General features: G+C 54.8%; 1 protein-coding gene across 1 annotated transcript in view; it reads left to right on the top strand.

Moving 5' to 3' along the window:
* Positions 1 to 4,749, top strand: part of CDH22 (cadherin 22) — a 56,211-nt gene extending 51,462 nt beyond the window's left edge. The window contains exons 11-12 of the mRNA XM_015882098.3: positions 1,355 to 1,606; positions 2,458 to 4,749. Coding sequence (XP_015737584.2) covers positions 1,355 to 1,606; positions 2,458 to 2,987 — 782 coding nt within the window. The 3' untranslated portion in view covers positions 2,988 to 4,749. The remainder of the gene's footprint in view (positions 1 to 1,354; positions 1,607 to 2,457) is intronic.
* Positions 4,750 to 13,920: the final 9,171 nt, after the last annotated feature.

The following is a 13,920-nucleotide window of genomic DNA, read 5'->3' as shown; positions in this document are numbered from 1 at the left end:
TGCAGCATTGGATCCTGTCTGGTTTGGGAAGCATGAGCCAGCATTGTGTGCTGCAGCCCTGCAATACCTGAGTGCAGTATTGCCTTATTGCTGCCCTGTGATCTGGGCTCTGGGGTGGTTGCCTTTCTGAAGCGTGCTTTGTGAGCAGGGATGAATGAGGTTACCTGGAAAATTCGATTGGTGGATGAAAGATGCTACATCCAAAGGAAGAATTCTGCTAGTGAAAACCGCAGCACAGCTCTGCATGGAGGGACAAGGTTTGGTTTTGAATCCTGGCTGTGTGCCATTCAGTGCAGCTCTGAATGTTGCTTGGTGTGGTCCTCTGCCCGGTGTCCACGCCTCTCCCCAGCAGGAAGGTGAGCTGAGCTCTTCAGGGCAGACCCTGCATTCTCACGTGAACTGGAAGAGAGATGGTGTTTTCCTGCCTCCTTTATGCCTAAATCCCAGCCATCCCCAGCAGTGCAGCCATGGCAGCTGAGCTCCATGCTCTGCTCTTCCCTGGCTGCAGTGCACTGCCCTGGGGCCTGCCTGCATCCTGCCTACCCCATTGCCCTCTGTGTGGCTCCTGTCCCTCTGTGCCCTGGTGCTCCCGGGCTGCACCGATCCATACAGCAATTTCCGTGGTGGCAGTCGGCCCGAGCGCCACGATTAAAATAGATGTCTTTTCCGATCGAATTGCTGATTGATACAGAAAGGGGCCAGTCCAACATAAATCAGGAGCAATGAGGAGAGAGGCTGCAGACAGCAGCACCTTCCTGCAAACAGGCCAATCTACGTTCTATTAGATAAAGTCTGCAGGCAGTCGGCAGCACCTTCTGACATCTGGCCACAATTGTTCAGCCACTATTCAGTCCTTTGCTGTCCACCTGGTTCTCCTGCTGGCCAGCTGCAAGCAGCACGTGTGAGCAGGGTGCAGAGCTGATCCCAGGCCCTTTTCCTGTCTAACATGCTCTGGGTGATGCATGGCTGCCCGGGCTCATCCCTGGCCCTGGAGCCCTGGTGTGTTATGCAGTGGCTGTGTTATGGTACCGAGTGGTGCTACTGAGCCCCTGAAGAAGCCACGTTTGAACAGATGAGGCTGCCAGCTCCAAGGAGCTTGATGTGCTCCTGCAGAAGTTACAAAGGACCCAGTGGGTGCTGGGCTGGGCTCTTCCCCTGTGGCTCTTGTGTTTGGGGGCAATAAGAGGTGCACAGCCCCTGCTTGGCTGAGCTGTGAGTGCTGAAGTTGGTGTCCAGACAAGATTGTGTGTCTCTCTGCACCCCGAGGGTTTGTCCTATGAACAGACAGGCTCATGCTGATCCTGCTGTTTCTACAATGGGAATGACTTTGCTGTGTTTGACTTCTTCCCTGCAGACAACACAGCTGCAGTGCACACACAGAGAGTGGGCTTCAATCGCCAGGAGCAGGACGTGTACCTGCTGCCCATTTTGGTGGTGGACAGCGGCCCCCCAGCACTCAGCAGCACAGGAACCCTGACCATCCGCGTCTGTGGCTGTGACAGCACCGGGGCCATCCAGTCCTGCAACAGCACAGCCTATGCCATGTCAGCAACGCTGAGCCCTGGCGCCCTCATTGCACTGCTGGTGTGCGTCCTCATCCTGATCGGTGAGTGCTGCCCCTGGGCACAAAGTATGGTGCACTGGCTCTGGCACTGCTTGTGCTGGAGCACCAGGGTACAGCATAGGGATGCAGAGAAGTGTGGGCTTGTTTGTGTGTGGGAATGTGATGGGGATGGAGAGATGATGCTGCAGTGCCCTCAGCCAGCGCAGGGCAGCTGGAGAGCTGAGAGCCCTTCAGCACTGATGCTGGCCTGCAGCTGGCTGCTAAGGGCTGCCAGGGCTCAGGGAAGTCCCCTCTCCTTGGCATGGCATGGTTCCCCATCTCCTGTCACATCTCCATTTAGAAAACCCTTTCCCATTGGATGCACTTTACACCGGTTTCATTTTCCAATGCAATGCAAACAAATTTCTGCCTAATTGCCCAAAAGAATAAAGTGCACATCGGTGCTCAAAAGGTGATGGGCTGAATGGATGATGATCCAGGACACATCTGTGGCTCGCTGCTCAGGCTCCGTGCCATCTGCTCCACAATTGCCCTCGCAACATTTGGCTGCCGCCGTGATTCATGCACCCCCCACTTTCCAATGCATCTTCCCCAGGCTCCATCCGTTTGTCTGTCCAGCCGTGTGCTCATCCATCTGTCCCTCTCGTCTCCATGGCTGTGCAGCATGGAAAAGGGATCTCCCGATCTGCACTGAGCCAGCATCTCTCGCAGGTGGTGATGTGGCACAACTGTTGCTCTTTGATGGGAGCTGCTGGGGCTGTGCTCTGTGTTCTGTGCTGCTGGTGCAGCCTGGGCCAGAGGTGTTCTGCTTTTGTACCCTGGTGCATTGTGAGTGTGGTGCTGCTGCACAGCACTGTTGCCTGCTTTGACTGCCTCTGTGCTTCCTCCCCCAGTGCTGGTGCTTCTGATCCTCACGCTGAAGCGACACCACAAGAGCCACTTGACGTCCGAGGACGACGAGGACATGAGGGACAATGTCATCAAATACAACGACGAAGGAGGGGGCGAGCAGGACACGGAGGCTTACGACATGTCCGCCCTGCGCAGCCTCTACGACTTCAGTGAGATCAAAGGCGGGGACGGGGGCGGGGGGCCGGGAGAGGGGGTTAACCCGGCCTCTGAGCGCCATGCCCTCCCGCAGTGGGTGCAGAGCCCGGACCTGGACTTCACCGTATTCAGAGACTATATCTGCAGGAAGGTGGAGCAGGCGGACGAGGACCTCTCCGTTCCGCCCTATGACTCGTTCCAGACCTACGCCTTCGAGGGCTCCGACTCGCCGGTGCCCTCGCTCAGCTCCATCAACACATGGTCCAGCGGCTCGGAGCAGGACTTCTCCTACCTGGGGGGCTGGGGACCGCGGTTCCGGCAGCTGGCAGCGCTCTACGGGGGGCGCCGGGGTGAGGAGGACAGCGAGGAGTCCTAACGGCACCGCCGGACCCGCCGGGGGCAGTGGGTCGGGGGGCTGCGGCGGTGCCGTGAGGCCGGGGGTCGGTGTGGGTGCTCCTCGGCGGTGCTCCCGGTCAGAGCTGTGCCACAACAACCGCGCCGGGTGCCCGCGGGAGCGCTGTGACCGTCATAATCTCCTTAATGCTGATCTCCGTTAAAGCACTGCACATTAATTTAAGAAAGGGAAAAAAAAATCTAATTCGAGAGCATTTGGAGGGGGGTTGTCCCCCACAAATTGTCATTTAAATAGATCTGTTCAGTGAGCCCCATTCAGGAGGAGAAGAGCAAACCGGGAGCCTTTTGTTGTTTAAATTGTTTTTGTCACTTGAGTCTCAGAGCATTTGGAGAGCTTTGATTCCTTTAAGAGCTTTCCTTGCAGAGGGAAACAAGCTTTTAATTCTGTTCTGCTTTTTTTTCGCTTACGTTTGCTCACTTTTTGGAGTCCTCTCTGTGCGCAGGGGCTGCTCACGCTGTGACTCCACGGGCACATCCTGCGCTGAGCGACTGCTGCTGGGGAGCTCGCTCCAAAGCGCTCATCTCTGCTGAGCTGCAATTGCTTCTCCTCTCAGCTCTTACACCTTTCCTGTGGCTGACCGATTGGCGGTGCCTGGATGGGTCTTTCCTGCCTTCCTGCACTGCAGGCACTGGCTGCAACATCCCGGTGTGCCCCAAGGCCCTGGTGACAGATGGGGACGTCCTGCTGCGGGGACACGGTGCTGTGGGCCCCTGCAGTACAGCTGCTTTGCACGAACCCTCTGGTTCTGACAGGTGCATCGGGAGGAGGCAGGAGGGATGTGCCATTGCTCCTCAGCTGCAGATGTAGCTGGAGGAAAGTGCAATCTGTGGCTCCTTATCTGTTCGTGGTGAAAACAATCAATGACATAATAGATAGGTAACTGATAAGGTCTCCCAAGGTCTGACGCATCCTGGGCTTGTCATTGGGTTTGTCCTTTTAGTTTAGCCAGAGTATTTTCTATCCTTGGAGGGGGTTTAAACGTAAATGTAGATGCGTGTTTGTTTTATGCTGTTTTGCTTCCCGGCCGCTGGTGTCAGCCCTCTGACCTCAGCATAACTCCCAGCAGTGGAGAGGTGCAGGGGTGCCCCTTCCCCACAGCCCCCCTCTGCACTGCTCCTCCTGCAGGGCTGGGAGCTGCTCACTGCTCAGGGTCCTCCAGTCCCTGCTAAGGAGGCTGTGGGCACCCACACTCGGAGTGCCACTGGTTCACTGTGACGATGCTGGAGAGGCAGCAGGGCTGATGGAAAGTGATGCCCTGATCCTGGAGCAGGAGAATGGAGAAAGCCCTCTTTTTCCTCAGGAATGTGTATGTGTTTTCCTTCTGGGCTAAAGAGCTGTGTCCAAGCCTCTCCAGAGCTGGCCTTTCCTTTAGCAAAAGTGTTGTGCAATAGTAGGGCTCTGTCTGTAGGAGATGGGGTCTGACAGGGTACGTGTTTAGCCACCTTCCCCTTGGGTTTTCCCCCATCCTCAACCAGCCTGTCCTCCCACACGCATGCACGCACGCTTGCGTCTTCATTTCCATCCCCCATGTAAATACACGGGGAGAGCAGGGCCCAGCAAAGCACTGCTCCGCTGCACCGCCTGCGCTCGGCCCTCTCGTGACTGCAGGAGGAGCTGCCACAGTTCTCTACCCAAACTAAATTAGGAGGTTGATTTTCTCACCCTTGTTATTTTTTTCAAGGTCTTTCATGGACCTGGAAATAAATTATTTCCTTGTCGTCTAGCCTGAGTCTCATTTCCTTCTTTGCCTGGTTCTGTTTCCTGGTACTGAGCTTCCAACATGGTCCCAGAGGGACAAGGGCAAGCTCTACTTGATCTTGCTCACTTCTTCCTGTTTTTCAAAGAAATGCTCATCATAAAATGCATCTTCATGGAAAACATGTTTGGTGTTCTCCATCTTTTGGACAGAACGCTGCCCTGCTCCCACCAGGACCTACCCAGGACCCACTCAGCACCATCCCCGAAGCAAACTGCATGCCAGACAGCAGAAGAAAACCTGATAGAGCATCCTCAATGTCATCCTTCCTTAGCCAACATCATTCCCAAGTGTTCTCTAGAGCTCCAGCCCTCAGCACGACGCAGCCCGACGCCCGGAGCTGTTGTAGCGCGGGTGCTGATCACGTTCTTCCCATCGTCACCAGCACCGGGCATCGATTGCTCGCAGATTCCGTCACCATGATCCATATTCATGTGTATTGCTGCAACCTTCCGTTGTCAGCTGCAGAAAAGAGAAGAGAAAAAAAAATCTCCCTCAAACCCAGTTTTAATACTGAAGTGGTGTAAATAAATGACACTCTATCCTGACCGCAGACAATACAATTGCTGGTGGTTTTCTTGATGGCAAGAGACTGGGAAATGAGCAATGTGTCATTGGCCAACGATGTGAGCTGCCCTGGCCCAGGGGGCTGCCAGGCTCTGGGTGCAGGGGGATGTGCAGCTTGGTGGTGTTGGTCAATAGATAACATGGGGAGAAGGTGAACTTCTCCATAAAGCAACAGTCATTTAAGTAGCATCTTGCAGCCCTGCTCTGGAAGAGGCTGTTGATACCCAAGGTCTTGAAGTTTTCCATATCCATTGCCATCCCGGTGCCTCTGCTCCCATCCCGTTCCCCTGAGTGTTCACTTCATAGCAACAAAGAGGCATTGGTGACCTTTGATGGCAGCCATCAGTGAGATGCTGTACCAGAAGAGAGCACGGGGGCTCAGACAGGCAAGGTGCACTGCCCGCTCCTGATGTACATCTGTTTCTCTTTTCACAGTTGCAGTGAGTGCTTTGGTAGCTGCCAACACTGAGGAGGCCTTTTTGCAAACATTGTTGTTAATTGCCTACACACAGCAAGTGTGTCAGTGCTGCACTCCCAGCTGTGTGCTTCACAGCTTTGGACACACTGGCCCCAATGGCTGTTCGCAGAGAGCTACTGACAGTTGCTGTGCATTTGCACCTTGAGTTTTAAGCCCAGAGCTCTCCTCTTCAGCTGCAAGAAGCATAGATGGGGTCCCTGAGTCCTGCTGCCCACCATCAGGCACCAGGACAAACAGTGCAGTTACTGTGGGACATCCTGGGGCCCAGGGGACTGGGCTGCCCCAGCAGCTCCCACTGACAGAGGGAGCACCCTGCAGTTGTTGTGTTCCTAACAAAGGGGTAATGAGTGCTTAATACTGAGTGTGCTGGGTCTGGGCCACATAGGAGAATTTGTGTCCTGATACTGCAGAGGAATTGAGAGAACTCAAAGCAAAGCATTGCCAGCCAGAATCAGACCCTTCACTACAAGAGGAGCATTATTGAGAGCACTGATTGCAGAAGCACCTATGAAGATGTTTTGAGAGCTCCGTGCAGTGCCCTCTCAGCACAGCCCCTTTTGAAGAAATCTTTCCATAGGCACTCCTCTTTCTATAGGCACTCCTCTTTCTATAGGCACTCCTCTTTCCATAGGCACTCCTCTTTCTATAGGCACTCCTCTTTCTTCAGCAGTTGCACGGCTGCCCCTGGCTTATGTGGGGCACCTCAGTGCTCACCACCACCTGCATGTTTTGACACTTCTTTGCCTGGAGGAAGTCAGTTCTGCTCAGCTGCTCTGCAGGACCATGGCAGCTCTGCTGTGCTGCTGTGTCTGCTGCTTTTGCTGAAGATCAGTAGCTCTGCTCCTGGGGATGGCAGTGTTTGCCACAGGTTTGTTCTGAGCATGTCCTGCAAAGTTTGTGCCCCTGTGCCTGCACACCACTGTGGCACTGAGCACTACGTCTACTGGCCGTGGCAGTGCTGAGCAATGTTACTTTTAACGCCTTTGCTCCAGCAGACAAGGTGTTAGAACCTCCTCTGGGAGGCATTTGCAAAAGATGGATGTTATCTGCTGGGATTGTTTAGGGGAAATGAGAAAGGTAGTGATATCTACACCCCCAGGAGAAAAATACATCTCTTATACCCAAGAGCAAGCAAGGCCTCAAAGGCTCTGCCTCCCTCTTGCCTGGGTAATTCGCTGCTTGTGAAAATGATCAGCCTTCCCCAAAATCCTCCAAGCAGCCACTCCATCACCAGCAAGTGGCTGCTTTAACCACTTCTGCCACAGTCGATAGCAGGGCTCCCCACATCCTGCTGCTTACCAAGCCCTCAGCTTCCTCTAGGGCAGGTATCAGATTCTCACTGCTTGGAATAATCTCAGTTTGGGATCTCTGCATTTCCTGCTTGGTGCAGACAGCAGCTGTGCCTTGTTTGGAGTTTCTCCTCACAGCAGAGAGCTGAGGGGCTGCAACTGGACAAAAAGCTGTGCTCACTGCAAGCATCTGCTCTGTAATGTGAGCACTGCCCCTGGACACCCTGTTGGGCTCTCTGCTCACCCCAACAGCTGCAAAGTGTCCCAAGCTGCCCAAGTCCCCAGCCATGTGTTGGAGAGAAGCCCAAGTGTAGGATGAGCCTGGTGATCCTCCTCCATAGCAATGTGGGTTCAATGACTACCCTTCCAGTTCTCAGGGAAAGACTTTGGACTTTGCAGAGCGGGATCCCGTACAGTTGGGCAAGATCTGTTGCAATCAGGAGATGCAGCCACTGTACCAAAACAGCAAAGAAGAAAGAGGATTCACTGCCCCAGCTGCAGGACAGCTCTCATGTTGTGAGTGGGCAGCAAGGAGGGGCAAAGCAGCAGCAGGAGCTGAATCCCCAGCACTTGCTCCTGTTTTGTGCCACTCAGCACACTGCCACTGCCTCTCCGCTGCTGCCTCTGCCAGTTGGTGGTGGTGGGATGCCAAGCACTTGTTCTTAGACATCCCTCATCTCTTGCCAGGGACAGTGAGTGTCTGCAGCACAGGGCTGTAGCCACACTGTGCTGCTGTGGATGTGTTTGAGTTGCTGCCATACAGGGGCTGCTCAGGTGAGCCTGAGCTTTGTCTGCCAGTGGCACCAGACAACCTGAGCAGGATGTGTCCCCATAACAACTGATTTAACCATGGTAATGGGAGAGGTTTTAATCCCTCCTCTGCTGGGAAAAGCACTGCTAACAAAGCCATCCATGGCCATTGCAGCCCCGGGAGCTTCATGCGGTCAGAGGCCACTCACCTGCAGCCAGGAATGGGCAGCTGCTGAAATCCCTTCACACCACATGCAAATTAGGCATTGAAAATGCTCATTACAGCCAATATGACACGCCTTCATTATTCCAAAATAATTGTCAGAAAGGCTCAGCTCGCTGCTCGAGCTTCACTTGGTGCAGAAACGTGATAAAAAGAAAACAGGAAGTGCAATCAATGCTTGTAATCCTTTTAAATAAAAAAGGTACTTGCTAGTAGCTGCCAACATCTTTAAAAAGCTGTGATTTCCCCAGAGAGAGCCCTTATCAGCCATGACTGCGTGTCATTCCGGCTGTCTGTCAATCCATCAGAATCCAGTGCCACTGACATTAAGAAGCCAGGCATTAAGATTATCACATTTAGCCATAATGTAGCACAGATTGTGTTGACATTTGGAAAATATTCCACCACAGGACCCATTTGACTTCTATACTTTCTACCTAAAGAAAAGAAATGCTTTGAAAAGTTGCCGTGGGGCCCTGCCCTCTGCATGGGAAGGGCTCAGCTCTGCCCACATTGGAGAGGGAATGAGCCAGGCATGGGCTGGGAGGTGCTTGGCCACGGAAACAATGGTAAACGACCTCAAATGAACTGATTAATCTCTTAAATAACTGTGAAACCATTTTCCAGAAAAAAGTTAATCTAGTCTAAATGGCTCTGGTGCTTTTCCTGGGCTCCAATCAATATGTGGTCGCTCGCTTTTCATGTGTAATTCACAGTAATTGCAAAAGAGCGTTTTCTGAAGAAAATGACATTCTGCAAGAAGAAATGCAAAGAGAGATGAGGGCCAATTAGTTTCAAATCCCAGACCAAGCCCTGCTCTCGGGTGCCTGGCAGAGATGGAGCAGCACAGCAGCTCACTGTCCTGGGTCCTCACCAGGATGTCTCCAGAGGTGCCAACACCAAAGGTGACCATATGTGGAGCCATGTGGCTCAGCTGTGGGTCAGTGCAGCACTGCCCTGTGCCCTCAGTCTCCTGCATGCTGGCACATTTCCCTTCTTCTCCCCATCCTCTCCCAGCACATGGCCACACAACCATCTCCTGCTGTGCTCCAGCCTGCATATGGGGCAGGAGGAGCTCTGCTGTGGGGTGGTTGGAGAGGCAGCAGATTGGTGGAGGATGGCAGAGCTCCCCATCATCCAGGGTCGCCCTAGCGCTGTGGTCTTGCCCAGCCCTGGCAGCCCAAAAGGAGAACAGGCACCAAGGAGGCCATTGCTTTCTGTCATCTGCTGTAAAACCAAAACATAATTTCCCAGGATGTCATTCTAATTCTAGTGGGAAAGCTTATTACTTGTGATTTACCCATAAAAAAGCCCGGTGACTTACGACCGTGTGTCCATGGGTTTGCCCATCAATCCATCACGGGACTGCGGGGTGGCAGGGCAGGGAAGCACGGTGCAGGACTGAGGTGAGCCTGCTGCTGTGATTGACATGCTGCTTTTGCCATCCATAAAGCTTCTGACATATTCCTTTTGGCTCAGTGCAGATCCGCACTGCTGAGCTCCAGCACAAATGTCATTAAAACATGTTCTACCCATGGTACCTATAAATAATTGAGGCAGCAGGTCTGTGCTGAGCACTGTGTTGCAGCTCTGCTCCTGCATGGAAGGGGGCCGGGAAGATGACCTTTCCTTCCCTCATTTACCACCTTTGAATTCAGGAGGTGCATGGGGACGGGGCACACTCACATCACTGCAGTGTACCCCAGGATGCTCCCAGACTGTGGGGGTGTGCAACCTACAGCAGAGGGATTGCAGGCAAGATGCAGTGTGGGATAATGCAGTCCTGTTTGCAGGATGGATGGCCTCAGCCCTCCTGCACACTCTGTACAGGGCAGGCATCGATCCTGCAGGTTGCAAGCAGGTGGGTGAGCGGCAAGCAGGGCAGCAGCGTGGGCATGGGTGTGCTGCTCAGCCTGGGGGCAGGCGCTGCTCCTGGCAACAGGGCTCCCCCCACGTCCCCATGCTGGCTCCCGCTGTGCCACAAGCAAATTGCTTCTTTTCCTCCTTCTCATGACAGTCACCAGCTGCCCCGTGTCAGTGGGAGTCAGCATCAAGCCTCACGCTGAAGGAAGGCGCAGTACCAATGCGGTGCCAGCATCTCTCCCCTGCCACCCAGCCCATCCTTCATGCAGAGCAGCAGGGGGCGGCTTGGGGATGGAGCAGCACACCCATGCCCAGTGGTAGAGCTGTGGCCCTGTCCCCAGACTGTGCAGAATGGGCCCATCTGTCCACACAGCGGTGGTAAAGAGATGTGTAGCTATATGGTACGTGCCACGTGCATGCTGAGCACAGCCACTGCTCCACACAGCATGTGGATGCCCTGACAGATCATGAAGGTATATTAAATAGCAGCTGTCGGGCTCTTCCTGAACACAGCGGTAACACAGTTGGGACCGTCGTGACGCCTTCTTAATTTAAACTCATGTTGTCTTCCAGCCACGTGCTAACGAGGGCTAATGAGGAGATCAGCTTGCTGTTTGGCTGCATGCTTTGCCACTGCACTGATGCTCTCCCCAGCCACAGGTGCCTCAGCCCTCCTTATGGCTCAGGACACAGGGAGAGATCAGGGGATGCTCCTCTGTGTGCAGAGGCAGAAAGACAAACACTCTGAAATGCTGTTGTTTGCTCACCTTTGTGTCTCTGTGCACGCAAGCATAAAGGAAAAGAGGGATAGCCTCACTGCACAGCAGCCATAAATGCTCCAAAAGGCCTCAAATACCAACACCGGCACTTACGCCATATTTGCATAGTTGCTTAATAAAAAATTATGGCTGTTCAAAGCCCCATCATTAATTACCCGGCATATTTTCTTTTAACTCCCTCCCTTTTTTTTATTACGGACTAAGCTGTTTTCCTGCTTACTCAGCAAAAACTCCTCACAACTCCACCAGGATGAGACGTGCAATAAATATGTACTTATTAAGTGTGCATTACAACTACACAAGCTGGGAGAAGTAATAACGGGCCCAACATAAAGCTGAAGTATTTATGCGTGTACCTAGGGCCACTTTAGCTATTTATTTTCACAAAGAAATTAAATTAGATAGTTTGATGGCTCTCGGTGTAATTACGGTGGGAATTTACGTAGGCCCCAGCCCATCAGGAGGAGCTGTGTGATGGAAGGAGGACGGGCTGGGGGTGTCCTGCCGAGCTCCACGCACACAGCAGTGCCCCAGTCGCACTATGGACACCGTGGGTGCCGTGGGAAGCGCTGCCTTGCAAATAGACTTCTGGTAAATGGCAGAGCACGGCCATGGTGCCAGCTGGGCACAGCATCCAGTCGGGTCCTCCTGCCGCAGCTCCCCGCAGGAAGCCCGGCAATTACTCCTCTCCCTGATTAGCGCTGATTGCACCCCCGCCGTCCCACGGCTGCCAACCCCCCGTCCCTGCGCTGCCGGCTCCGGGCTCCCTTCCGCCCCTTTCCCCTCCCCTCCAGCCCAGCTCAGCCCCCGAGCAGCCGCCCCGGCCTCCAGGGGCTGCTTCCCTTTGTGCTCATCGTCCCATGTCCCCTTGGTGCTGTCCTATGGGTTCCGACGTCTCTGAGTTATTAAAGATGGGAATTTAAAATAGCACAGAGGATGTCCAGGTTTTGTGGAGTCAGCACAGGGGGGGTGACAGGGAGCTGCCGGGAGCCAGCCCAGCCCCTACAGCGACAGTGTCCTTTAATTACAATTGATAACCTGGCATTTCTCCACCAGCACTCAGCATCACCTTGCCGTGGGGCACTGGGCATCCCGAGCCTTTATCCTGCCCATCCCCGCAGCTTGGGCAAGATCTGCTGTGCTCCTCTGTTTGCACACCATTTATCTTATCCAAACGAAACCTTGGCAAGCTGCCTTCCCAGGGAGGCAGGGGCATCTCTTGGAGCTGTGCCCTGGCACCCGTGTATCCCACAGCACAGCGGTGCCTGGTCACCCTCCAGCAGCTGCTTCCAGCGGGGGCTCTGGCAGCTTCCAGGCACTGGGGATGGTGTTTGCTGGCAGAGGGAGGGGAGAGAGAGCTGCCTCTGCCCAGAGCACAGCTGGGCTGGGAGCAGGCAGGCTGAGCGCTGGGGCCAACGGCAGGATGTCTGCTTGCCGAGGCGCGTGAGAATCGCTGCTCTCCGGTGAAACAGGAGGGAACACAGCTCAGCAATTACAGCACAATTAGCTCAAACAGCAGGTTGATTGTAAATTGCAGCTCTGAGCCAGCTATAAGTACAGAGTGAGTTGCAAGCGGGATCCCTTCTGCAGCCCTGCTGCTGCCCGGGCCAGAGCCAGGCTTGGGGTGGAGAGACCCGGCCCTAAGCACCCCCTGCTGTGTCTTCCCCACTGCACCATCACATCAGTGCTGAGGACCCACAGAGGTGGTGAGGAGTCCCACGGGCTGGTGGTGCAGTGCCTGCTTAATGCTCTGGCACCCAGCTTGGGCAGCAGCTCCTCAGGGGTAACCCACCCCACCCCAGTGGAGCCAGGGAGTGAGCAGGCTCTGCATGGGGGATTTGTGGGAGCTGCTGCAGCTAAGCAGAGCAGAACAAGTGTTTTGTGCTAAAGGGATGAGTGGCAATTAACTCCAGTTCCTTTTCTTGGATTGACTCTGGGTCAAACAGCCTCTTTCCTCTCACCATCTCAGGGAGAGCCGTGGGCGTGCAGGCTGCAGTGCTGCTCTGCCAGGGGGCAAAGGGACAGAATTCACCCAGTGAGAGGGAGGGGGCCTCTGCAGCACAGCAGCGGGGTTGTGGTTCTCATCTCTGCAGCAGGCTCTTGGGGAGCAGGACGGGAGCTCCACATGCTGGGATGCATTGGCAGCTTGGAGTGGGGGTTGGCAGGAGACAACAGTTCATCACCCACCTGTGCCAGGCAGGGAGGGCTTCTCCCACCCGGGCTGCCCCTTCTGCCTGAGCTGCTAAGCAGGCCAGAGGCTGGCAGCAGGCAGTGCCCTGTCAGCCTGCTGAAGCTGATGCCTTTCATCTCCAAGTTACTGGCTCGTGTCAGGGTAGAACTGGAAATGTCAGGGACCGCTGCAGGGTGACCGTGCAGAGTGGCAGATGGTCAATGATGGATTTGTCACTTCGGATTCAAGCAGTTTTTAAATATTCAGCAGAATCGGAGGTGACAGCTGATGGCAGCAGGCAGAATTTCTGTGCATCTCAGTGAGACCTCCCTCTCCCCCGGGAAGGGAGCATGGCAGGACGAGTCCTGGTGCCCGAGGGGGTGGCTGGGGACAGCGCAGCCCAGGATGCGGGGATGGGGCTCCCTGTGCTCCTCAGCCATGCAGGCACAAGGCTGGTGTGGGGCCTGGCCTTCCCCTGGGTACAGCCCCCTTGCAGCCCCTGTGCTGCCCTATTTCATGGTCACCATCCAACCCAGTGTGCCTTTGGGGCACAGGGGAATCTTGCAGCGCCACTCAGCAGTTTGGCACACCCAAGCCCAGCAATGCTGCCGTGGCAGCTCTGTCTCAAGGAAGGCTCCAGAGCTGGGGCACGGGGCTGGTGCAGCACAGAGCAACCTGCATGCACAGCCTTTGAAGCTGTGCCATCCACCCGTCAGGGCACAGACAGCTGCTCTGCAAATTCATGGTGGCAGCTGCATCATGCGGCAGTCGGCACCACTGCGGTGCTGCGCAGTCGGTGGGGTTGCTCAGGACCAGCAAGGAGCAGGTTGTCAGAGAGATTCTCCTTTCAGAGCTGCTGGCAGCAGCCCCGACCCTGCTGAGTGCTGCGTGGGAGCAGTCACAGCTGCTTCGCCCTCGAGCTGAGGAGGACCCGATGGCACAGCTGCCTCCTGCAAGTACTGCAGCAATGTGCTGGGGCAGACAGACTGCTCCCAGCCAGTTCCAGCCCACACTCGGAG

This window comes from Coturnix japonica, chromosome 19, assembly GCF_054131305.1.
Source record: "Coturnix japonica strain WE chromosome 19, WE-NBRP24, whole genome shotgun sequence".
Classification (NCBI taxonomy): Eukaryota; Metazoa; Chordata; class Aves; order Galliformes; family Phasianidae; genus Coturnix; species Coturnix japonica.
This window is presented reverse-complemented; position numbering and strand designations above follow the sequence as displayed.